The 23,934-nt window shown below is 41.3% G+C and overlaps 3 protein-coding genes and 1 non-coding gene across 8 annotated transcripts; 2 read left to right on the plus strand and 2 right to left on the minus strand.

Annotated features, from left to right (window-relative positions):
- Window positions 1-1,011: 1,011 nt before the first annotated feature.
- On the minus strand, window positions 1,012-1,826 carry LOC103998352 (ethylene-responsive transcription factor 4-like). Its single transcript, XM_065134853.1, has one exon. The coding sequence runs from the start codon at window positions 1,744-1,746 to the stop codon at window positions 1,054-1,056; it is 693 nt and encodes a 230-aa protein (XP_064990925.1). The 5' UTR covers window positions 1,747-1,826; the 3' UTR covers window positions 1,012-1,053.
- Window positions 1,827-2,754: 928 nt separating this feature from the next.
- Window positions 2,755-2,836, plus strand: TRNAS-UGA (transfer RNA serine (anticodon UGA)). Its single transcript has one exon. It is a non-coding gene; the product is annotated as a tRNA-Ser (tRNA).
- Window positions 2,837-3,539: 703 nt separating this feature from the next.
- Window positions 3,540-5,979, plus strand: LOC135628735 (receptor-like cytosolic serine/threonine-protein kinase RBK2). Its single transcript, XM_065135589.1, has 7 exons — window positions 3,540-3,881; window positions 3,959-4,210; window positions 4,294-4,448; window positions 4,519-4,598; window positions 5,138-5,273; window positions 5,345-5,494; window positions 5,579-5,979. The coding sequence occupies exons 1-7, from the start codon at window positions 3,557-3,559 to the stop codon at window positions 5,747-5,749; spliced, it is 1,269 nt and encodes a 422-aa protein (XP_064991661.1). The 5' UTR covers window positions 3,540-3,556; the 3' UTR covers window positions 5,750-5,979.
- Window positions 5,980-13,649: 7,670 nt separating this feature from the next.
- On the minus strand, window positions 13,650-22,609 carry LOC135629339 (uncharacterized). Of its 5 annotated transcripts, none has more exons than XM_065136554.1 (8): window positions 22,399-22,609; window positions 21,901-22,275; window positions 17,180-19,251; window positions 16,801-17,070; window positions 16,596-16,676; window positions 14,137-14,248; window positions 13,986-14,052; window positions 13,650-13,895 (listed from the first exon to the last, which is right to left on the minus strand). In XM_065136554.1, exons 1-8 carry the CDS (start codon window positions 22,463-22,465, stop codon window positions 13,796-13,798), a joined length of 3,144 nt encoding a protein of 1,047 aa, XP_064992626.1. In that variant the 5' UTR covers window positions 22,466-22,609; the 3' UTR covers window positions 13,650-13,795. The 5 variants fall into 5 exon arrangements, 4 of the variants coding, with proteins under 4 accessions (XP_064992626.1, XP_064992624.1, XP_064992625.1 ...); XM_065136552.1 differs by having other exon boundaries at window positions 17,180-19,704; XR_010493202.1 differs by lacking the exon at window positions 13,650-13,895 and having other exon boundaries at window positions 14,016-14,052; window positions 14,137-14,341; window positions 17,180-19,704.
- Window positions 22,610-23,934: the final 1,325 nt, after the last annotated feature.

The raw sequence follows: 23,934 nt of genomic DNA on the forward strand, positions 1-23,934 counted from the left end.
TCGTCCTCTCTTGCAACTGGTTGCCCAATCGGCGGTTGACCTCCGCAACCCCGATATCCTTGGCGCAATTTCGCTCTCCTTGGCCCGATGCCCAACGTCCGAAGCATTCAGCCATCCAATATCCTGACGTGATCTCTTCCAGCGCAACGTCAATTCTTCCTGCGTCAACTGTCTAATCCTGATCGAGTAGACCTACATCACTCAAAATGCAGTTTAAATTATAAACACATATCAAGTGGTTTCATCATCAAAATACGAGATTCAACAATATTTTAACACCTATATAATATGGTATTGATATTTTAATCATTATACCAATTAATGGAGATATCTTTTTAATTATATTAATCTCAATTGGAATTTTCAATATTGTACTTTCAAATTTAATTTTTTAATATTCTATTCTTACAAAATAAATGTATGATATCATAATATATATGTGAATTAAAAAAAAAACCTGTAAGTTTGAAAATTTTCAATAAAGCTTCAAAAACTTTTTAGATATTACTCAGTATTTATTATTTTCTAAATAATTATCCTATCTATATTGGTTATTACGCATCGCCTTATCAATTACCTTTCTCCATCGTCACTTGGTTGCCTATAATACCTCTGTGTTCAATCAGGACAGTTGGCTATCCTATCTTAGGATCTTGTAAGGATAGTTAAAATGGGCACCTAACTATGATACCTTTATGTTCTATCAGGGTGTATAGGAGTAGTGACGAAAGCCAAGGTAATGAGATAGAAGTAAAATAATATTTTCAAGTAGCCAAGGGTGTTATGTAAAAATTTTGTAAAGCTGAGACATAAGACGAAAAATACTGAAATTTTTTTTGGATCATATATATATATATATATATATATATATATATATATATATATATATATATATATATATATATATATATATATATATATATATATATATATATATATATTGTCATTTTATTCTTACATATGACTTTTTTTATTTAAAGAATTATATTCTGCTCCGTGAAGTGTCTAATATTTCTCGTAAATTTCTTTTTATTATTTATAAAGACTTGGATATTAAGACGAAGCAATTGCGAACTCCGGCGAAGGTGGCAAATTGAGATCGAAATCGAAGCAAATCCTCTTCGTCGCTCTGGCCGACGGTGAGCGAGGGCAATCAACCACCGACGACGAGTCCGAGTCGCTCTCCACCCCGTCACACACCGGCCTCCTGATATCTCTGAACTCTGCCACGATCGTCGGAGGAGCGATCATTGTTGCCGCCTTCTCGGAAGCCGCGATCGGGTCGAAGAACACCAGCGGACACGCCGCGGCGGGCACGCAGTGCGCGAATGGGATCCGGGCAGAGGGATGGGGGAGCCCGAGATCCAGCGCCGGGATGCGGACAGAGGGCCTCCTCGGCGGGGTGGACGACTCGACGGTGCTGACACTGGGGCTGGAGGACGCCGCGCCAGCGCCCGCGCCCGCTGCCGAGGTCGTCGGGGGGCAGGGGAAGTTTGTCTTGGCCTTGGGCCCGCGGAACCGGCGGGCAGCGGCGTCGTAGGCGCGCGCGGCCTCCTCGGCGGTGTCAAAGGTGCCGAGCCACACGCGGCACTTCTTGGCTGGGTCCCGGATCTCCGCCGCGTACCGCCCCCACGGCCGCTTCCTGACCCCCCGGTAGCTCGCCCCCTTCCCATCTCCTCCTCCTCGGCAGCCGCCGCCGCCGCCACATCCGTCACCGGTTCTGGAAGCCTTCACCCTGGGTGCCATCGTAAGACTTACTTCTCTTCTTCTTTTTTTTCTTATTGATCGGGAGAGAGAGAAGATGGCAATCGGATGAGCATTGAGGGAGGATAGTGCGGGCTGGGGAGTAGAAATAGAGGACGGGTGAAGGAAGGAGAGAGGAAGAGAGGAGAGGAGCGAACGGTGGGAGCGGACAAGGATGGGCGCAGTCCACGGGCGGTTTGACCGCCCAGGGGCCCGCCGCTCTCGCTTCCACATCAATTCGGTGCAAAGTAGCGTAATGCTAAACGTATCCCCAATCCCCGGCCGACACGCCTTGCTACCAGTAGAGCGCCGCTGGAGTGGGGGGTGCAGGAACCGAGACGCCCGTGTGGTAAAAAGGAGTTCGGATAGAATTGTGCTGCCCGACCGCCCGCGTCAGGAATAATCTAATTTATATAATTAATTAATTGATACGAATTATTATTATTATTTTATGTTTGGTCAGGTGGGCGCGGGTGGGGCCGGGGAGTGCAGACCCCCTGTCGCGCCTTTGGTTGGATGGGAACGCTCAGGCTCACGTAACGGCCGTCAACTTGTGATGGTGACGGCGGTCACGGCGTGAGCGCGGCGCCTCTGGTGGTGCCGCGCGTGTCGGCCTGGATGCCCAATTGCCGGGATCTGCGCGTGTCACGCCGAGCCGCGCGTGCAGCCACCGCTCGATTCGCGTTCATTAATGCTTCATCGAATGTGTGGCGTTTCCTTCGATTAAAGATACATTATGTAAGAATTAGGATACGCAGATTTTAATTAGGTAAATTCATGAATATTAAAATAAAAAAAGTAAAGATTACAAAGAATTCAAAACCACATTAATACTCTCTTAAGTCAAAATTTCAATGGGCTTGATCGAGATTTTCATCTTGCGGCATTATTCTTATGAATTGATCACTCTCAATGAATCAACTTTTTAAATTTAATTAAATAATATGTTTCCAAATAGAGAAATATATATTCAAGAAACTAATAAACTTTTGGTGCGAATCGTAAAAAGTAGTCGATATGTCCGAGTGGTTAAGGAGACAGACTTGAAATCTGTTGGGCTTGGCCCGCGCAGGTTCGAACCCTGCTGTCGACGATTATTGATTTTTATTATTATTTTGCATCGAATAGCTTAATAATATTATTCCTCATAATAAAGTAAGCAGATCTTTTCCATAATTATAGTGTCGTTTATTGTTTGATTACATACATTTCCACAATAATAATAACAACATTGTTTATAGTTTAATCTCATAAAATAAAAGGATACATAGTGTTTTTGTCTTGGTTATTCAACATCATCATCATCATCATCTAATCCAACAGGATGGACTGTGAGCAAATAGACGGACCAGATGTGCAGATCGTGACCCGTTTCCATTTAACCCTCTCTGCATATTGGGAGGATGAGAGGTAAAGTCGCGCCAACCTATCGCTCCTTCTCCTGATTTCTTCTTGTCCGAATGCTGACCCATTTGTCTCGAAGAAGATATCAGATGGAGTAGTCAATGGAAGGAAGCAGTAATGGTTCCCAAATATGTTCTTCTTCTTCTTCAACCTCGTCTCTCCTCCACATGAATCCAAGTGTTGAACCCATTTGTCTCCGCGTTTCATCGTCTCTCTTCCCCCGCAACTGTTTTCTTTGAATCCAGAGAAGGCATGGTGTTGTCTGCCTGTGTCTCTGCCCATGGTAACGTGACAGCTCACATCTGCCATTTCTCCTTCTTCTTATCCTTGTGATCATGAATGTCCACATTCTCATATTGGTTCTACAGATTTACGGTGTTTCGGATCCGAGAAGGAGACCGTTGGTGACATGGAAGAAGGGATGAGGCCTTCGGACGCAGAGAGAAACTCAAAAGCCAGCACCTCCCACGCCGAAACCCTAATGTCGCGAAGCAACTCGTCTCGGTGGCAGGGATTATTCCGTTTGTGGAAGCAAAAATCTATGAGACGCCTCTCCAGCTTCCCTCCCGTCGGATTCCGGAAGTGGTCGAAGAAGCGAGGCAACAGAGACGCTCATCCCTCTCCAGCTTCCCGCCCGGACGCTCATCCCGCAGCCGACTTCTGCTTCTTCCGACCTACTTGGAAGAACTTCACCATCTCCGAGCTCGAAAAGGCCACCGACAATTTCAGCCCAGGTGACGCTGCTTGTTACCTCTTCTCCTCCCGCTTGAGAGAGAGAGTTGGTCTAAATCATGGTTGTTTTCTGCTGCAGAGAACAAGATAGGTAAGGGCGGATATGCTGACATTTACAGAGGACGGCTGGAGAATGGCCGGCTTGTAGCAGTCAAAAGGATCAGCCGCGGCACAAAAGACGAAAGAACTCACAACTTCCTGTGCGAAATGGGAATTCTCGTCCACCTTCATCATCCCAACATCGCCAAACTGATCGGAGTCGGGGTCGAAGGAGGCATGCACCTTGTTTTTGAGCTCTCCCATCATGGAAGCCTGGAAAACCTTCTCCATGGTACAAGCTGGACTGATCAACCACTCCATTACTCCTCCTCGCCTTTACTGCTCAACCATGTCTTCTCCTCTCTCTGGTGTAAGATTCCAAGGACAAACTGGCCTGGGAGGTGCGATACAAGATCGCCATTGGAGCAGCAAAGGGCCTCGAGTACCTTCACGAGAGGTGTCAAAGGCGCATCATTCATCGCGACATCAAGGTCGATAACATACTGCTTACTGAAGACTTCGAACCGCAGGTATTGATCTCACATTTCTGCCCTATACGACGTTCCTAATCGACATGTCTGATTCGATCAAGCAATCCAGATATGTGATTTTGGACTGGCGAAGTGGCTGCCGGACGAAGTGACGCATCACACGCTGTCCAGCTTCGAAGGCACATTTGGGTTTGTCGACGCCATTTTCCACCTCTACCGTTCATTCTTTCTAAAGAAATTAATGTTGGGGGAGAATACAAACTCTAAAAATCAAAACAAAAATCATCAACAAAAACACAAAAGCCGAAGCAAAATTTAACAACACTGTGTCTATTGTCTATCGAGAAAATCAAAATTTTTATTATATAAAAAAATTATTATAAAAAATACTTTCTCACAATTCTTTTCTAAATCATCGATTGAATAGAAACCTTAAAAGCACCCAAAGTGTTTTATATTTCTCTCTCATCAAAATCCTGAGAGATTCAATATGTATTCATTCATACTTAGAATCCCTAATCTACATCCTAAGCCTAATCTATCAAAGAGTTTAAATTTAATTAAGATTCTTCCTAGGTAGTTAGAACATCCTAAAATTAATATTTAGTACCCTAACAATTAACTTTGATCCTATCTGCATCCTCTTTGATCCTTTATAGATCCTAAAATATTTGGTATTGGTACCCCTAACGATTAACTTGTTGCATCCCCTTTGATCATCGGAGTAGATATGTCGCTCCTGAGTACTGCACGCATGGCGTGGTCGACGAGAAGACTGACGTGTTCGCCTTCGGCATTCTGCTGCTCGAGCTCATCACCGGCCGTCGGGCTGTTGACTCTTCACAGAAAAGCTTACTGATGTGGGTACGTACGTGTGTCCTTGACGCTGAGCTTCACCTCCTCCTCCTCCTCCTCCCCCTTCTTCTTTGTTGCAGGCGAAGCCCGTGCTCGAGGAGAATAAGGTCAAGGATCTCGTCGATCCTTTACTCGGTGATTCCTACGACTGCAAGCAGCTGCTTTTTGCAGCAAGAACAGCTTTCATGTGCATCCAGTACTCATCAGTGCTGCGGCCTCGTATGAGCCAGGCATGCGTGCTGATGACTTCCATTCCAAACTGCATCTTGACTCCATCTAAAGATACCTAAATCGAGTTCTTCATCGTTCTTCAGGTTTTGAGGATTTTAAGAGGTGAAGAAGGCCGATCTGACAACGTACGTGTGCTTCAAAAGCCATTCATCCGGAGGACCTTCTCTGAGGGGATCCTCGACGCAGAAGAATATAACTCCACCAGATATCTCAAGGACATAACTCGGCATAAGCAGATTGCTTTTGACTGCTAAATCATTGGATTCTACCTGTTGACTTTACCCTCAAGAAATCACCGACCATCTATCTATCTTTGTACATACAAGGATATATGGAGAAGAAACCAGTGCCATCGTCAAGATATCAACAGAAGATTTGATTCACCATGACCAATTACTGGTTCTCGAGGATGTGATTGATGACGGCTTCTGGCTTTAGGTGATGACATGCTCTCCTCAGCTTCATTCGAGAGGAAGACAACTGTCCCCCCCAAGTTGACTTTGACTTTTGGGCCAGCTGATTAATTGGTGACCATGTTTGTTTGGGTGTAAAGAATTAGAAGAATGCATCTAATCACATCTAACATGAAATCGGTTGATGTGGTTACTTTTATTAATACAATTAGATTCCTGTCGATTATATACTGGTTGAAGATTCTTATGCTCAATCCATCTAGAAAACAAGACAGAGAACCTCTAGTCTAGTTGACATTTTGATTGGTATCCCTCGATTGAATCCGTGGGGTGGCTTATCATTAGACCAGAGTGGATTTGCTGATGATGAAGCCTCAACATTAATTTTTATTACAATAATTAATTAGCATGAGATGAACTTCATCATAGTCAATCATCTTATTTTTATACAATATAAAAAGGCTCCTATAAGTATAATACATATGATTGCAACCCATTGATTTTATGAAATTGAAAAAAAAAATCTACCAAACTGAAAGACAAATTTTAAAATAAAAAAAGAAATTTATTAGTACTGAAGGCAAGAGTGAGTTTCTCCATGGTTTTGAGTTTGGAGCTTGTTGAGTGCTGCTCTTTTAGAATATTCATTTCATTTAAATTCTCGATGATTCAATCAATATCTTTACGACCTGAAAAAATTATAGGGGTTTATCTAAAGATTTGTAAGGGTTTAAATATTTTAAGCAAGTAGTTTAAACTTAACAAAGTTAATAGGTAAATTATGCTCGATTTAGATTGAAGGATCTGATTACATTTTATATTGACTAAGGATCTGATTACATTTTATATTGACTAAGGGTCTGATTACATCAAAATTATATATATTTTTTCCCAGGTAAAACCTTGATTGAAACAGTGGCATAAAAATCTCAACTAAAAGAGGATGTCACAAAATCACATGACATAAAAACAAAACCTAGAAAATATTGAGTTATAGACAATTTTAACTATTAGGGGTTTTAATTCGATAAATAGGGGTTTTATTTATATTGCTTGACGAGAATGTTGAGGTGAATGTAAAAAGATAAAAAAAAAAATTTAAATCATGTATAATTATGTATTACTTAGATAGATGATAAAATAAAATAGAATTATTTAAGATGATATTAACATGTGCTTAAGAGATCTACAAATGTAGTAATTTAGAGCAGTAAAATAATTATTATTGGTGGTATGAGAAGAGATAAAAAAAAAATCTAAAGAGATATTAATAAAAATTATAAATAAAAAATTAATATTTTTAATTTAAATCTCAACGACATATAACCACTCCCAATACTTGATATTTTATGGTTTTGTTGTCGTTGCAATAAAAAGAAAAAAAGATTGTGGGTGCTCAGTAATTTAAATCTCAACGAGCAATCAGTTCTCAATATATTATTCATTTGAATGCCTTGTGGAATCAAATAAATTAAGTTGTTTCAATCCTCTTACATGTTAAGATTAATTAGTTTGGTGTGATGGAGATGGTTGACTGGGATTGTGTTGTCTTCCTAGTACGGCAGGAACATATCATCATCATGTAGTAATTCATTATATAGAGATAACCGTAAGTCCACAAACAGCTGCTCACTATGTGTCAGACACAACAACAAGTTCCCGTCAAGGTAATGTGCGAACTTACGAAAGATTGTTCAACGCCCGACACTATACCGAAGCCCCATCCCCCATGGTGCCACTCGAGTGGTTTTAGGGTGCTGAGATGGCTGATGTTTCACATGCAGTAGCGGGCTGCAGAAAATAACCTGTGGCACGCGAAAACAAAGTTGTTTTGGGGCTGTTTTGCTCAGTTCGGTGAGCGATCGCACTGTAGCACTGTAACTTGTTCAAACTTACATTTTTACAAGCAAAAGGACTTAAAACCAAGCCAAAACATGCTGCCAAGCAATTGTACATGTAGATGAGGGTGATGAACGATTTGTTGAATAGAGTTGTTATAGGTGCGTGATGATCGTTCGTGACATTCTACCCCACTCAAACTGTCGACGCCCTCGTCGATGCTTATTGATAATTGTTGATGATTGCTTCTTCATGTCATAAGGCGTCTTCAGGCTCCCAACTGGCAATTCGCTAAAATGGTTTCAACTCGCTTCTCGTATGAGGCTGTGGTGGGGGGTAGCCGAGTTGGAACACTTCGGGAAGCATCTTGTGGATCCGAGTGGTAAGCTTTCAAGTTGCTGGCGTGAAGTACATTGTGAATTTTGAACCACGTCGGCAGCTACAACTTATAGGAGACGTTACTCATTCTACTGATAATTGGGAATGGCCCTTTATACTTGCGCACCAATCCTTTATGTACTTTGTTCCTAAAGAATTAGAGTGATGCTGGCTGGAGCTTGACCAACACCAAATCGCCGATCTTGAACTCTTGCGGTCGCCTTCCCAAGTCTGCCCACTTCTTCATTCTTTTTGTCGTCTTCTCCAAGTAAGCCCGTGCAATATATGTATTTCGGTGCCACTCCCTTGCAAAGTGATAGGCTGACAGACTACTTCACCCAATCTCGTTGGTTGGCACTCATGTAGTGCCGAAGATATTACTCTAGGGGCGAGTTTATCCTTTCAGTCTGGCCATTCGTCTGGGGGTGGAGGCTTGTGGAGAAGTATAACTTTGACCCCAATAATTTGAATAGCTCGGTCCAGAATCGTCCCAAGAACTGAGCGTCTCAATTACTGATGATATTATGCGGGACTCCCCAATACTTCACCACATCCTTCATCATTAGTTTGGCCGCCTCCTCTGCTAAACAGTGTAGGGGAGCAGTACTGAAAGTTGCATACTTAGAAAATCGATCGACCACCATGAGTATCGATTCAAGTCTCCCTACTATGGGCAAGCTTGATATGAAGTCCAAGGAAATGCTCTCAATGGCCTTTCTTGTATAGGCAACGACTCCAAAAGTCCTACCGACTTCCATTGCTCCACCTTGTCTTATTGGCAAGTGAGGCACCTTCGAACATATTCCTCCACATCAGTCCCCATCTTTGGCCAATAGAAGGCCCTCTCCATGAGAGCCAAAGTTTTATGAATGCTTAGGTGTCCAACCCAAAGGGAATCGTGACACTCTCTTAAGAGTTCACGTCTCAGATTGTCTACTCGAGGAACAAAAATCCTATTCCCTTTGGTGTAAACAAGTCCCTTCTGGACCCAAAATCGTCATGCCTTGCCTTCTTTAATGAGCTATATCAGGGCTTATACTAGGGATCACTATACAGTCCATCTCTGTTCTTGGAAAGAAAGTTGGAGTGCAACTGACTTGCTTGGCCTTTACCCTCCAGTTGTACGTCATTCACACGCTTCACTTTCCGACTCAATGTATCGGCCACGACATTCGCCTTTCCGGACTTATACTCCATTGCCATATCAAACTCAGTCAGGAAGTCCTGCCATCGTGCCTACTTTAGGGAGAGTTTCTTTTGAGTTTGGAAATAGCTCAAAGTGATATTGTTTGTCCTTAGTACAAATCGTGATCTAAGAAGGTAGTGTTGCCAAACTCGTAGATAGTGGATCACCGCTGTCATCTCCTTCTCGTGCACCGGATATCACCGCTCAGTCTCGTTGAGTTTGCGGCTCTCATAGGCCACCGAATGACCCTCCTGCATGAGTACTCCCCCAATAGCGAAGTATGAAGCATTTGTATAGAATTCGAAGGGCTCCCCATAGTTTGGCAATTTGAGCACTAGTTCTTCCAACATAGCAGCCTTCAGATCTTGGAATGTAATTTCATATTTATCAGACCACCTCCAAGGCCGCTCCTTCAACAACGCCATCAGTGGAGTTGCACGCTTCGAATACCCCACTATGAAGCATCGATAGTAGTTGACGAAGCCAAGGAATGATCTCAACTCTAGGACCTTCTTTGGAGTTTGTCATTCCGCAACCGCTTGCACCTTCGATTTGTCCATCCGAATGGAGCCATCACTGATTCGATGCTCCAAGAATAAGATCTCAGTTTGAGCAAAGTAGCATTTCTCCTTTTTCACGAATAAAGTGTTCTCCCTTAGAACCTTAAAGATTGTCCGAAGGTGCTTGACATGCTCCTCGAGCGTTTGATTGTAGACAACTATATCGTCTAAGTAGATGACCATGAACTTATCCAAATACTCCTTGAATAGCTGGTTCATGAGAGTGCAGAACGTGACCGGAGCGTTGGTTAAGCCAAAAGGCATCACTAAGAACTCAAACGCTCTATACTTGGTCACGTAGGTAGTCTTCGTTTCGTCGCCTTCAGCAATGCGCACTTGCCAATACCCCGACTGAAGGTTAAGTTTTGAGAAATACTTGGCTTTGCCCAACTGGTCAAACAAGTCCACGATGAGCGGGATGGGATACTTGTTATTTACCGTCACTTTGTTGAGGGCTCGGTAATCGATGTATAGTCGGAGGCTTCCATCTTGTTTCTTCTAGAAGAGAATTGGAGCTCCTAATGGTGCTTTAGAACTACGGATGAGACCACCACTTAGCAGTTCACCTAACTGCTTTCTGAGTTCTGCCAACTCTGGCAGGGGCATGCGGTAGGGTGGTCTCACTAGAGGCTTCACTCCTGGCTTCGGCTCGATGTTGTAATCCACGCCTCTACGTGGAGGAAGAGTCTTCGACAACTCGGGTGGCATAACGTCAGTGAACTCTTTCAGGACGTTCGCCACCACAACAGGTTCATGAATGACCTTCTCGTCGAGTGGCTCCAGCTTCATAGCAGCCATAAATGTTAATTCACCTTTTCGTACCCCTTTCTTCAGCTGTAATGTCGATATATATTGGGGTTCCCTAGTTCCTCTCCGAGAGACAGGAATCACACAAGGGTCGTCACCTCCCATCACACATAGGGAGTTAAGGAACGGCATTGGCACTAACTTCGCCACGTACATAAATTTCATTCCAAGAATTACTTGGAAGTCATCTAATGGCACCGCCATCATGTTTGTGCTCTCGCCACATGTTTCGATTTTGATGGGAACTCCCTTTACCAACCCGGAGATTTGCTTGGCCTCTAAGTTCACCGCCTTCATTCGACTTGGGCTCTTCTCCAAGATCAACCCAAGTCGCTTTGCTTCTCGATCGGCGATAAAGTTGTGGGTAGCGCCCGTGTCCACTATTGCACGGGTTGTTTGGCCATTGAGCTTGATGTCTACATACATCAGCTCACCACTTTCTACTTTTTGTAGCCTTGTCTTCGTGTTCTCCCCCACTTGACCTTGTATGACATTCAACAAATGCATTTCTCCTATTCGGGGTCCTTACGACTCCTCATCGTCGCTACTGGATTTAGAACTACTCGAACTAAGAGTGATAGCCTTGCCCTTATCTGATATAGGGGGGTGGGGTGGATGGAAGCTGTTAAAGCATTGAGTGCATGTTTTTATGGGCACTCCCTTACCATGTGCGACTCTCCGCATAAGAAGCATCCACCAGGTTTTGGGGCCTTGCCTTTCAGGCTTGGCCCTTTGTGGGAACTCTTCTTCCTTTGTTCACCCCCGAGCTCCTTCTCTCGAGAATATTTTGGAGGGTGATTGCCTGATGATTGTTTCCTTTTTCCCGGGTCTTTAGAGGAAATAAAGTCGGTGAGCCTTTCTATGGTAGCAATTGCCCCGATCACATCGGTGACATTCCTTCGATGTAGTTCTTGTTGAGCTCATGGTTTCAAACCATCGAGAAAGCTGAACAACTTATCCTTCTCGGACATATCTTGTATGTCTAGCATTAGCGCAGAAAATTGCTTCACGTAGTCTCGAATGGAAGTACTCTGACGGAGCTGTCTCAACTTCCTTCTTGCGACGAACTCTGTGTTCTCCGGTAGGAATTGAGTTCTCAACTCCCACTTCAAATCCTCCCATGTGTCAACTCGACACCGACCTTGTTGGATCTCCTCCCAATGGGTTCACCACCAAAGTTTTGCATCTCCGTTCAGATACATTGTTGCTATAGAAACTTTAGTTCAAAAGTATTGTTCCATGTCGAATAGAAAATTCTCGAGTTCTTTGGCATCTCTGGCCCCTCCATAACCATGAGGCTCGGGTACCCTCAAGTTTTGTGGCGGCGCAACGCAGGTGTTACTTCCTCCCGCATTTGGTGCTCTTGTGAGCATGGTCACCCTTGAAGTGAGTTCTGCCATAACTTCCTATAGGTGTTGCACGGAGTCTTTGGTGTCATCTAACAATCGATCAACTAGGGCCTCAACCTTGTCGATCTTGGACTTCGCTTCTTGCAAGCTTTCTACCCCAACAAGCCTTTGTTAGCCATGGTAGAGTTTCTCCAAGCTCGCTTCAAGAACATCCAAGCGGGTTTCCACTATTGTGAGTCTCTCCTTATGACTCTTTTTCCTGGTTGGCGCTCCAGATTGTGCCTCCGCCGCTCGTGGAGAGCAGCCAACTTCTCGCTCATTATGTTCACTGTCGCGCTCCTCCTGAGCGGCTCCAACAGCATGAGAGCGAGTGTGCACTTGCAGCCCACCTGCGGCTACTTGGGGCAATGGTCCGGCTTGCCCCGTCTTACTTGATTCGCCACGATGCTTTGCCATGACGAAGTTGCGAAGTTCCTTTGTTGCCCACTCGAAGTGCTTGCTCGCTCTGATACCACAATGTCACAGACTTAGCTGGAATTGCTTAAGTCGTGAGGCACCCTTGTGGCAAAGACACGAACTTAGCTTGCGTTGCCTAAGTCGCGAGGCACTCTTGCGGTAAAGATGTGAACTTAGCTTGCGTTGCCTAAGTCGCGCTTTGCTCTTGCAATTTGAGTTTGCAAAGATCAGCCCACTTGCAACCTCTCACATGTCCCGAAGGACCTGTAAAAGAGAAAGTTGATTAGTTCGAAGAATGAGCGACGAACAAATCCCGACGTCTTGCGAAAAGAGGAAGCTTTACAAGCAATTCAATGAGCACCTTGAGTGCACAAGAGAAAGAGAGAGAGAAGAGGAAAACAAGGACTTTAGAGGGTTGAACGAACAGTTACAAGTCTACAAACAACTGCTCACCAGATGTCGAGCGCGACAACAAGTTCCTGTCAAGGTAACATGCAAACTTTTGAAAGATTGTTCAACGCCCGATACTATACTGAAGCCCCATCCCCCATGGTGCCACCCAGGTGGTTTCAAGGTGCTGAGATAGCTAGATAACTAATATTTCACGTGCAACAACAGGCTACAGAAAATAACCCGTGGCACACAAAAACAAAACTGCTTTGGGATTATTTTGCTCGGTTCGGTAAACGATCGTACTATAGCGCTGCAACTTGTTCGAACTTATCTTTTTACAAACAAAATGACTTAAAACCAACTCAAAACATGCTGCCAAGCAACTATACACTACATCTAATGCATAGTAGGCATGTGCAAAAGGATTGACAAAACAAAAACCCAAGTTGGTAAATTCGATTCAGCTATCCAAAACAAACACATCTGTGACATCCCCAAGTTGGTGAGTATATAAAAGAGGGAAAAAGGTCGACAATGAACTCTCATTACACATAAATATACAATAAACCTTAATTATTCCTCAGTTTCCATGGCATATATAACAAGGATTAATTTGAAAGACGATAGATAGTGGAAATGTTATTTATACAGTTTAATTAAGAGATACAAACTAGCACTACATGAGCATACATCTAATCTCGTATCATGATTTCCTTAATTATTCCTCAATTTCCATGGCATATATAACAAGGAATAATTTGAAAGACGAAAGATAGTGGAAATGTTATTTATACAGTTTAATTAAGAGATACAAACTAGCACTACATGAGCATACATCTAATCTCGTATCATGATTTAGCAAACTCATTACAAATGGAGGACTCATTCATGAAGCCACACTCAGCACCTGTTAACAATTCTAGGCACATTTGGTCACAGGAAGAAATTGGTTGCGACCATAGAGTCTCATCCGTATTGTTGATCGGGTCTGTTTAATGTGGTCCAAGAAGAGCCGATGCCTGAAGATGATGGGAACAAAAAAGGAAGTGTGAGCTGAGAAATTTGCTTGCAATCCAAGATTTCAGGAAAAAAACATAAGCAAAACTAACCTCTCATATTCTAGCTTCTGGATGACTATACCATTGAGTAAAAGCTCCGAGCTGAAAATACCAGTTCCTACATATAAAATTCAACCATGATCCATGCTGTTGGATCTCTTTGATTGTATAAGACATGTCAAATAAACACGAGAAACAATACCTTTCTCAAGGAGAGGCATGCAGATAGAGTAATCTTCTTCACAAGATATAACCAAAAGCTCATCCGGTGCTTTACCGTGCTTCAATGCAGATCTCCCAATTCTCTTGATTGCCTAAGTAAAATATGATACATTTGCATAATGCAATGGTGAGTGTGAACTGAATAATACTTCCGGCAGTATATCAATTATCCAGACTATTCCTTCCTGTTTATCCAAGTTAGAGAAATCAATAGCATAATATGTTACATGTGCCAGATGTGTGGTATTTTACCTTGAACAGATGTTGACCACAGGCAGGAAATAAATCCACCCTTTAAAGGGTGCTGTTTAGGATGAGTGCATATGCAAAAACTTCAGACCTCTCAGTGCATGCCATCTCAACCATTAAACAGAATTCTAATATGATGCTTTATTCCATGCCTTCACAGGGATGTGACTCATCCACCATTGATAATATGTAAAACACTAAGAATCTAACTCCTATCCCCTTTAAACATACTTGCAATGGCATGATTCTTTCGATCCATTAGTTTGAAGTTTGAAGTTTTAAATTGGAAGTAATAGAAGGTTTTTTGTTGTTTAAGAGTGAAGTGGAAAGATAAATTGCAGATGAAATAAACCAATGTTTTCAGAAGTTCTACACAAAGTTCAAATGCTACACTCACATTTTTATGGTTTCTGTAAAAGGTCAAAAACATTCACAAGCTTACTTATTAGCAATAAACAATATCATATGAGCATGGGTATTACACGTTAGATTTTAATAATGTAACAATACAAATACAATGGCAGGTGTCATTGAAGTCCAACCCTCTAAAAACTGGTGCAAAATTCCTAGCCGATGCATATTAATGCAAGAGAGAGAGAGAGTTCTCATAGAACCTGAAATGCATCTTGAAGTATAGGAAAATCTGTCATGATGCACAGTTTAAGCTCATGGAATCAAGAAGCAACCAACAAAATGTCCTAATCTAGGAGGGTCTAGATGAAATGCAGAATAAAACATATTGACCACCTCTAAAGCAAAGTCAAGATGGAGTAAAGCATCAGCCAAGTTCTACTGCCTATAAACATTTATACTGAAACTCTGAGATGTTGTGATGCATCGCCAAATTTGAAGAGTCACTTGTAGGGAAGAACTCGGGGTGATTTATTCTTTTTAATAGCATGAACATCAGATTAGACTACCCCCAAGATCTGCAAAGCTGATTGACAGAACAAACATATACTTGCCAGTGTCCTGATGACGCAGCTGCATTCTGCATACCATCGCATCAACTGCTTCTTACAAAGAATTAAGAATCCATATTAACACAAATTTTGTTCCCATTATAAAGTAATTACTATATACCTGTTATGTTCATAATTTAAGAAACAAAATAAAGTCAGATTGAAAAATCTCAGATAATTTTATCCAATCCTTCCATGACCCTATTAGTGATAAAAATTAACCCACAGGTATATTCATGCCAAAAATGCATTCACATCTAAAAGTGCTCACCTATTCTCTTTTTATCAGTGAGACTCAGAAGCCTTCAGATCCACTGCCCTCAATAACCCAACACTTATTTAACATAAATCAGAGATTGATCATGTCATTTAAACCCATGTTCGTGGCAATGGATGTTATATCTAGACAACTCAAATTTGAAGTATGACAGAATGCTTATTAAAATTTGAAGGATGGTCTTTATGGGAACATGCCTATTCCAATTTACTGAGATTTCATGTCTATATAAGTGTAGCAAAATTTAACTCTAATAAAGGTCAGAAATTTCATTGGGTTGAAATATAAACTGGGTTACATGACTAAGTTCTTTAATAGGTTTTCCATGCACAGAAAGTTGCCCATTGAGGGTAACTACAGCCATTATAAAGCCTTTGCCCTTCTGAATTCTTTTACCATTAGTCTCTATGCTGTTAGGAATTGGATAAAATACAAGAATGATCTCACTAAAGTTTTTCCAAGTAAACTCAAGATGAGGATATTGAACAAATGTCTAGCAAGATATTCTACCATTATTACCTAAAGGGGAGCAAGCAAATGATAATTACGCAAGTTCAACAATGTTGTCCATAAATTTTGTCTACCTATTTATAGAGCAAAAACAGAGGAGCCTCATGCACAAGACTCCCTCTAGTGCAAGTTGGAGTACATCAATGCACCCAATCTTACCTCCAAAAGTAAATTTATGACTCAAACTGTTCATACCTAAGTCATAAAAGAGCAACCTTCCTGTAGCACCAAGGCTCACCCCTTAATGTACATGGTCTTATCTTTGCAAGTAAAGAGGTTCCCATGACTCATACACAATGGTTGACAATGGGTTTTTCTAGTATGCACTCAAAAAGTGTTTGTAAAACCTTGATGACTGAGACTAGTAAAAATGTCAACATACAGATGATATAATTTCTGGAATCAGAACTTTAGAAATGTAGAATAACAAACATGAATTACCTGACCATGAGATGCCTTAACCAAGCTTGCAATAAGTTCTCTGTTAGGTTTGACATTTGCTGTTACAAACACTCTTTTACCCTGCAAAGATTTTTGAAGGATAAGAAAACTGATCATTGTTACTTAGCTGCATCAAGAAGCTAAGTAGCAAATATCATAGACAAAAAAACTAGCCAGCTAAACCTACAAATGCTAAAAATTAAACCTGCAAAAGAGGTTGTTGGCATGCACGAGCCAGTGAAACAGGCATGTTGAATCCTATCTTTCTCTCCTTCTTAGAATCTCTCAGTATGTAATATTTCTCATCCATAAAGCAACTTGCCTGTCCACAGCTTTCAAGCCACATAGGTGTTACCACGGGTTTACCCATCGCAATTGCTTCGAGCATGTTCTGTGTGCGAACAAATTCATCTGTGACAAAGTGAGTTGCATCTGAAATTGAAGATGCAGTCGGAAGTCCTAGGCGTGCCAAAATCTAACCGAAAACCAAAAGAGCTATCATGTATCATATGTTAGCTTGTACCCAACATTAGTACTACTAAATATGACTTGTAAGTAAAATAAGCATATACTAATGCAGATACCTTCTTCTGATGCTTGATAGTATCCTCAGCTAAATGATTACTAAATAAAACACGAACACTAGACATATCTTTTCGCCTCCGCATGTCTTTCAGCATACTAGCAACTGAAGATGCTGATACAGATTTATTGCAAGATCTTGGAGGATACCGAGCTGTATAAATAGGTGACACAGCATTCTTATCCCTAGATGGTCTTGTACATGCTAAATCATTCGGTTGACCTTTTGCTTTCAGCGACCTATATAATCTGTTATTTGCTGCTGCATCTTCAACATATTTAGAACATAACTTGGGCTGTTCTGCTTTTTCAGCAGAAAGAGTACTAGCATTTCTTGGTGTAACAGGGCAAAGCAAATGTTTCCTCGCCGATTCCTTGGTATCCTCATTTGAAAGTGGTTCAAGCAAAGGGGACCTATGTGATGATTGCATACCACGTATAATTCTTACCAATGTGGTACTAGAAGGCTCTCTGTCAGTTTCCAGTGATGCATATGTAAAAATAGATCTTTTTTTCAGCTTAACCTTATTTAGGATATCTGTTACACTTCTGATGAAGATCTTTCTTTTCCCTACTTGTTCGGACGATCGCCCAATTGTCTCTGATGCACCAGCATCCGACATAGCTGATGCTTTATTCAACTTATCATTCAAGTTTCCAGAATTAACCCGACTAGTTCTCCTCCGCTTAGGGCAGTGACAGCCAACTTTTGTTAGAGATAAAGTTTGAAGTTCTTCTCCAAGAGGAGCACCATTCAGAAACTTAGCATGAGTTGCACGATACTTTACTTCTGTGGCTAGATCTAAACCTGCACTAGGACAACCTTTATCAGTCACATGATTATCTGGAGATTCTACAGATCTTAAAGCATTTTTATTTACTGACTCATTTGGATCTTTCCCACCATGAGGTAAAGCCTCATACTGTTTCAATAACTTAGTGCTTTTGGAATACCTAGCACAACGTGCAGGATGTCTCTCCACCAAGATATTATGATGTTGCTTTTGTTTTTCATCCAAATGTCTGTCATCCTTTGCTTGTGTCTTTGTCTTCTTGGTGGACATAGAAGAATCATGTCCACTGATAAAACTCATATCTGCTTGCCCATCAAGTTTAGCCTTTCCCCTCTTTGCTTGCCGTTTAGCAGTTGTATCCTCCAAACTGCTTTTCATTCTTGAACTAGACCAAACTCGAGGTAAATTTAGACTTCCCCTCAATTCTGTAGAGAGCATCTTTCTCTTTTTAGAACGTGTCATAACTACTTGTGAATCATTAACAGAAGTCCACTTTGGCAGTGAAACGTTCTTTGAAGAAGCTGTCTTCATGATTGGGCTTTTGTCAGAATTCGAAGTCAAATTTCCAGTAAAAGTATCCCTGGTCTCCTCCTTTTCCGCATTAACTAGAGATTCATGGACTAAGGCTTCCAAAGCCTCAGCTGCCAATTGAGTATCAGGAACAACATTGTGTATACCATCTAAACTTCCTTCCACTTCAGTTGCATCCAGTTGATGCTCTAAAGATTCTATTTTTGATTCACCTTTTGCATCCTTGAAAAGATTCTTCCTTATATTTGCTTCAGATATACGAAACCTCTCACTTATTACAGGATTTGGTATCATTAGCCTCGAATCTGAATTAACTAAAACAGTTCCTTTGTCATATATTTTTAAGTTATCACCTAGCTCTCCACTCTTATCAACTGCATCTCTGGTTGTACCAGAGATTGCAAGTCGAGACTTTAGGGGATGGCTTCGAGTTTTCCGTGCACCACATGATCTTTCAAAGAAGGAATCCTTTCTTTTACTGAAGAGTTCACCTCCTCCTTCATCTTCAATACTGTTGTTCCAGTCAAAAATTCCTGGCTTTCCAACTGGACTTCTACAATCAGTCTTTTCAGCCAACAGTTGAACTCCCTTTGTAGCAAATACAAGAGGGGACTTCAAAATATCAGTTTCCACCTTTATGATCTCTTGAGAGGACCCCACATCATTGATCGAAAGAAATTTGTCTACAATTTCCAATGCATTTGCTTGAGATAGATCACTAGGTTCCTGAGAATCAATGTAGCTTAATCCTGCAAGAGCATAATCAGTCGTTAGTAAATGAGAAGAGTCCACCTTGGATAAGGTGCTATCATCCTTGCTTGTGCTTTTATGGTTTTCAGAAGGTAAGAACTCTTTAAAAAGCCTTTTTACCCTCATGTTGCAACATCTACTCTTAGTATCATCAATACAGTAATTCTGGTTAGACCTCTGAATGCCTGCCATTTCATGGTCCAGGTCTAATTTATCAACTATATTGCTGAGAGAGGAGATGTCGTTTCCCCTATTTTTCCAATTATTTACACCAATTCCTGCCAAATCTATCTGTTCATCTACAGCACAGTTTTCCATTTCACTATGCATTCCATTGTTAAAAGGTCTGAACACATTCTCAAGTCTCCTAGAAACAAGGTATTGAGCTGCAGCAAGACTGGATGAACACATTGCTGCCGCAGGAACTGCACTAAAGCTCTTCATTTTTGATCCTTGAAAAGTAAAAAAAACACAAGTATTGTCAACCAAATGCAAAACCAAAATGAAACAACATTCTACGAATACCAAATTTCATCAATATGACTCACAAATCAAGAAGTCTTTGCTAGCAGCAGAGTGATACAAAGAACCTAAGGTACAACAATGAGTTCCAAGCCCCCGAGACCAAATATCACATGGACATAAAAATAGAAGCAAAGAAAAACTGGAAGTTAAACCAGAAGTTACATGTAAAATGACAAAACCATAAGGCAATTCAGAGTACTCCAACTTCCTGAGATGTTTGTCTATTCAACAAAGCAAGCCTGTAGGATGCATTTGGTTCAGAGTTAAAATAAATGGATCAAATCACGATAACTAACCTAGCTAACCAATTCTAATCCTCTTCTTTTGCCTAGTTCTAAATAATGAGCAATGTGTTAGCAAAAAATATCAGAGAAGGTGAGCCATTTTATCGGAATTTTTGTGACCAGGTTAAATTAGTAATTATTAGATTTAAAACATCTGATGGTTTAAACAAATAGATGCCTATAATGTTTTACAGGAGCAAACAAGCAACTTCATAAACATGATGTCACCAGCAAAAGATAATACAAATTTCACTTCAAGAATTCCAAGCCACATCCAATAAAGCCATATTTAGTGCATATAGGTTTGAAACTCAATGCCCATTAGCCCATATGGTGGAACTTAAACATGAGGTACTAAGGTCCAATGAGTTGTGTGCCTGCATCACTAGAAATCAACCTGCTGAAAATGAAAGTTATAACTAATTATTAAACTTACTTTAACAACCATAATTCCCTTTTAAAAGGCACACTCATTCTTTTTACCATAAACCTTCAACGAAGGCATCCAGGTCCTCATTCCTAAAGCTAATTAGATAAATATTTGTAACCAGGGATCAACAAACCTGACGGACTATCATGTTACTCACTGCCCACATCCATCACCATCCCCAGCCCACAACCGCTTATCGAATCGGTACTCATCCTCTTTTTCGCCATCACCTTCCCTCTTCATCTTCTTTTTTGTCTGTTCCTCATGCTCCTCACCTCCTCATCCTCACTTCTTTGTACCACAGTGTATTCTAACATACCATGTGTCACTATGCTGGAAAAGAACCAAAGTCGTACCAGTCTGGAAATGAACCAGTAAGAGTCTGATATCTGACATATATAACCTTGATCTGCACTATCAAGAAAGCCAGAAAAATAGTTTTATCTAGAATTGACTCGAGCAAGATGTTTGCTTGTTTCTTCAACCTTATTTATGGATTGAGCCCTTAAAACCCTGAACATCACCCACCTTGGATAATAAATCCCTTCAAATCATGGGATTCAATCTTGCCCGAATAGGTCCATAACAATCAGTATTTACCAGGGCATGAATTGAGATGCTGACTGCCTTATTTCAGGTGGTCCAGTTCATTATTTTTTAATTGTAGGGCTGGTTTTTTAAATGGCATCGGGTTCTGTTCTAGCGCTTGGCACTACTCACGAGCCCATCTCCCCTCCCACCGTCACCCACCCACTGCTGTGTCTCTCGCCGGCCTGCAGCCCATCACATGCCTCATCTTCTGTACTTCTCCTCACTCTTCTACTCCTCTTCCTCCACTGCCTCCTCTGCATGCTCTTCCTCCTCTCTTCTCCTTTCTTTTTCATCCTCCTTCATCCTTCTCCCACCTTCCCATCCCCTAACAGAATGGTGCCATGGTATATGTCGTCATACCATATGTCGCATACCAATCTGGTCATCAACCAGAATGAGCCTGGTACCTAGAATTTCATTCTTTGCTCCATATAATTTAGAAAAAATCCAATTAATTCTTAAAATGATGACTACATAGAGTCCACCGGGTGAAATTTCTGAGGGCAAAAGACACGAAGACAGGTCTTGAGCATGTGAGAGCAGGATCATGAATATGTAAACACATTTTTAATGAACACGTACCAACTAAAAGAAGCAATATAAAAGGTGAAAAAGAGACATAGAAACTTCCTAACGACAGCCTTTTAGCAAATTAGTGTTAGCACCACTCAAGAGAGCTAGACTTAGGAAATACATCAGATAATATAGCAGTCACTGATGCAGCGGTCAAAGAGAAGGCAGAACAGCCAAAGACCCAAATCATTGGATTAAAAAACATAATCATAATCAACTAAGAAGGGATACAACTGAAAACCTACCTGCATTCCTATCATCATCATCATCACCATCACCACCATCGGTCAAAGCACCAGAATCAACCAAATTATCTTTCTTATCCTCAGCCAAGCATAATTTTTCTCCTCCAATCACCCGTAACTCCGGTCTGGAGTCGACATTTCCACCATCCTCTCGATCTCCATAGTGAGTAGCATCATCATTCGACACTCCCTCATCATCGCTAAGCACCTCGGTCCTATCCGTCCCTTCGCCACCGCTGTCAACAGCAGCCGTTTCTTCATCTTCATCCAACAATTGCGTCTCTCCCCGCTCATCAATCCCCCTATCGCCCTCGCCATCAGAACCATCCGATCCATCTAAGGCTTGGGTCTCACCGTACAGAACCGGGACTTCCCCTGCAAGAAGCGAAACCCCGACCAAACTATCAAATCGATATCACAGCAACCATGACCTCCAAAACCACCGAATAAGAATTGTATTAGTCCAATCAACAGAGGTTAAAAGATTAGGGCAACTACCGGGTGCCGCAGAATCAAGGTCCAAAACCTGGGTCTCCTCGTCGTCGACGCCGGCGGTGGAAACCATGTTGATGAGAGGGCAGAGCGAATCCACGGAAGCGAAAAGATCGATCTTTTGAGTGAGAAGTGGTTTCTTTAACAAAGGGATCGGAAACCTTAAAAAGAGAGAGAGAGAGAGAGAGAGAGAGAGGCGGCGCCAGCGGAAGAGGAGTGGGCGATTTTGGAGGGACAGATGGAGGAATGCCCATAAGTGTGGGAGCCAGTAGAGCTGAAACGGGCCGGGCTGGGCTGAACTCGGATCCGCCAGCAGGTCAACCTTTACAATGCAAATATAGTTTATATTCTTGAAATTATAAAGTCGCAGGTTTGCTCCCAAAATCTAAACCACTCAGTTTCTTGGATTGTTTCGAGTCAGAATCCGGATTTAATAAGTTTGTTAGATCCAATATCCAGTTACCCCGATCTAATAAGTTTGTTGGATCCAAAAATTTCAGATCCTAGTGTTTTAACCATTACTGGATTCTATCACATTTTTTTGAAATATATATTATTAAGACATTATTAAAAAATTAATGCTCACATTTTCAAAATAATTCCTGCTTTTATCTTATTATATTTATATATAGGGTTAACGTCTATATGATTTTAGCGATAGACCTCTTAAGGTATACTCATGTTTAAAATAATTTTTATATTTTCAAAAACATAACATATATGTCCCTTCATCAAGTTTGTGTTAATAGACATTAGAATCTGTTTACTTGACATGCTTGCTGACTCACAATAAATCATTAATATAATGTTACATGTAATTTAGGATTAATATCTATTTTAGCTCGTATGATTTTGATCATGAATATGTTAAGCCCTCATGGTTTACTCATGTCTAAAATAACTTTTATATATTTAAAAACATAGCATATAAACTATTCCCATTAAATTTGAGATAACAAATATTAGAGTCTACTTATGTGATACACTGACTCATAATAAATCATTAATATAATGACACGTGTAATTTAAGTTTAAAAGAAAAACTGAGATCTCCATCAATAACGGGAGGAGGTATCGTCGTGGAAGCAACCACTAATAGCAATATCGAGTCGTTGTTGCCTAGCAGGACGTCATATGTACGCAATCTCTCTCGTGCTGACGATAAGCTCTAGAGCTTTCATATGTCACTCATTAGCTCTAGGGTGAATGCCACCATGTTACCCACCATCGCGAACAACACCCGCTCTAATCTTGACGAGTACCATCATACCTTATAAGCCACCTTTCTCCCGAAGCACGATATCATGAAGACAAAGAGCAAGCAAAAAGAGCGATTGAGTTTGTTCATGTAGCCCTCTTGCATTTGTTTGCTCTCCTAACCAACTTGTCGAGGAAGAGGAAGCAATGAACGTCGAGGAAGAGGAGGCAAAGGTAGGAGAGGCCAGACGAAGTCTCATCCTGCCATTGATGGAGGTCTCAATTTTTTTTTAACTTAAATTATACGTATCCTTATATTAATGATTTATTATGAGTTAACATATC

Source organism: Musa acuminata, chromosome BXJ3-1, assembly GCF_036884655.1.
Source record: "Musa acuminata AAA Group cultivar baxijiao chromosome BXJ3-1, Cavendish_Baxijiao_AAA, whole genome shotgun sequence".
NCBI classification, from domain to species: Eukaryota; Viridiplantae; Streptophyta; class Magnoliopsida; order Zingiberales; family Musaceae; genus Musa; species Musa acuminata.

Coding starts and splice junctions, on each gene's coding strand:
- LOC103998352 (XM_065134853.1), bottom strand. CDS start 1,746: ATGGCACCCAGGGTGAAGGCTTCCAGAACCGGTGACGGATGTGGCGGC.
- LOC135629339 (XM_065136552.1), bottom strand. CDS start 22,465: ATGGTTTCCACCGCCGGCGTCGACGACGAGGAGACCCAGGTTTTGGAC. Junction 19,705..21,900: donor TGATGATGATAGGAATGCAG/GTAGGTTTTCAG, acceptor TTACTTTTCAAG/GATCAAAAATGAAGAGCTTT. Junction 14,249..16,595: donor TTAAGGCATCTCATGGTCAG/GTAATTCATGTT, acceptor TATTTTACTTAG/GCAATCAAGAGAATTGGGAG.
- LOC135628735 (XM_065135589.1), top strand. CDS start 3,557: ATGGAAGAAGGGATGAGGCCTTCGGACGCAGAGAGAAACTCAAAAGCC. Junction 3,882..3,958: donor CACCGACAATTTCAGCCCAG/GTGACGCTGCTT, acceptor TTTCTGCTGCAG/AGAACAAGATAGGTAAGGGC. Junction 4,599..5,137: donor AGCTTCGAAGGCACATTTGG/GTTTGTCGACGC, acceptor TCATCGGAGTAG/ATATGTCGCTCCTGAGTACT.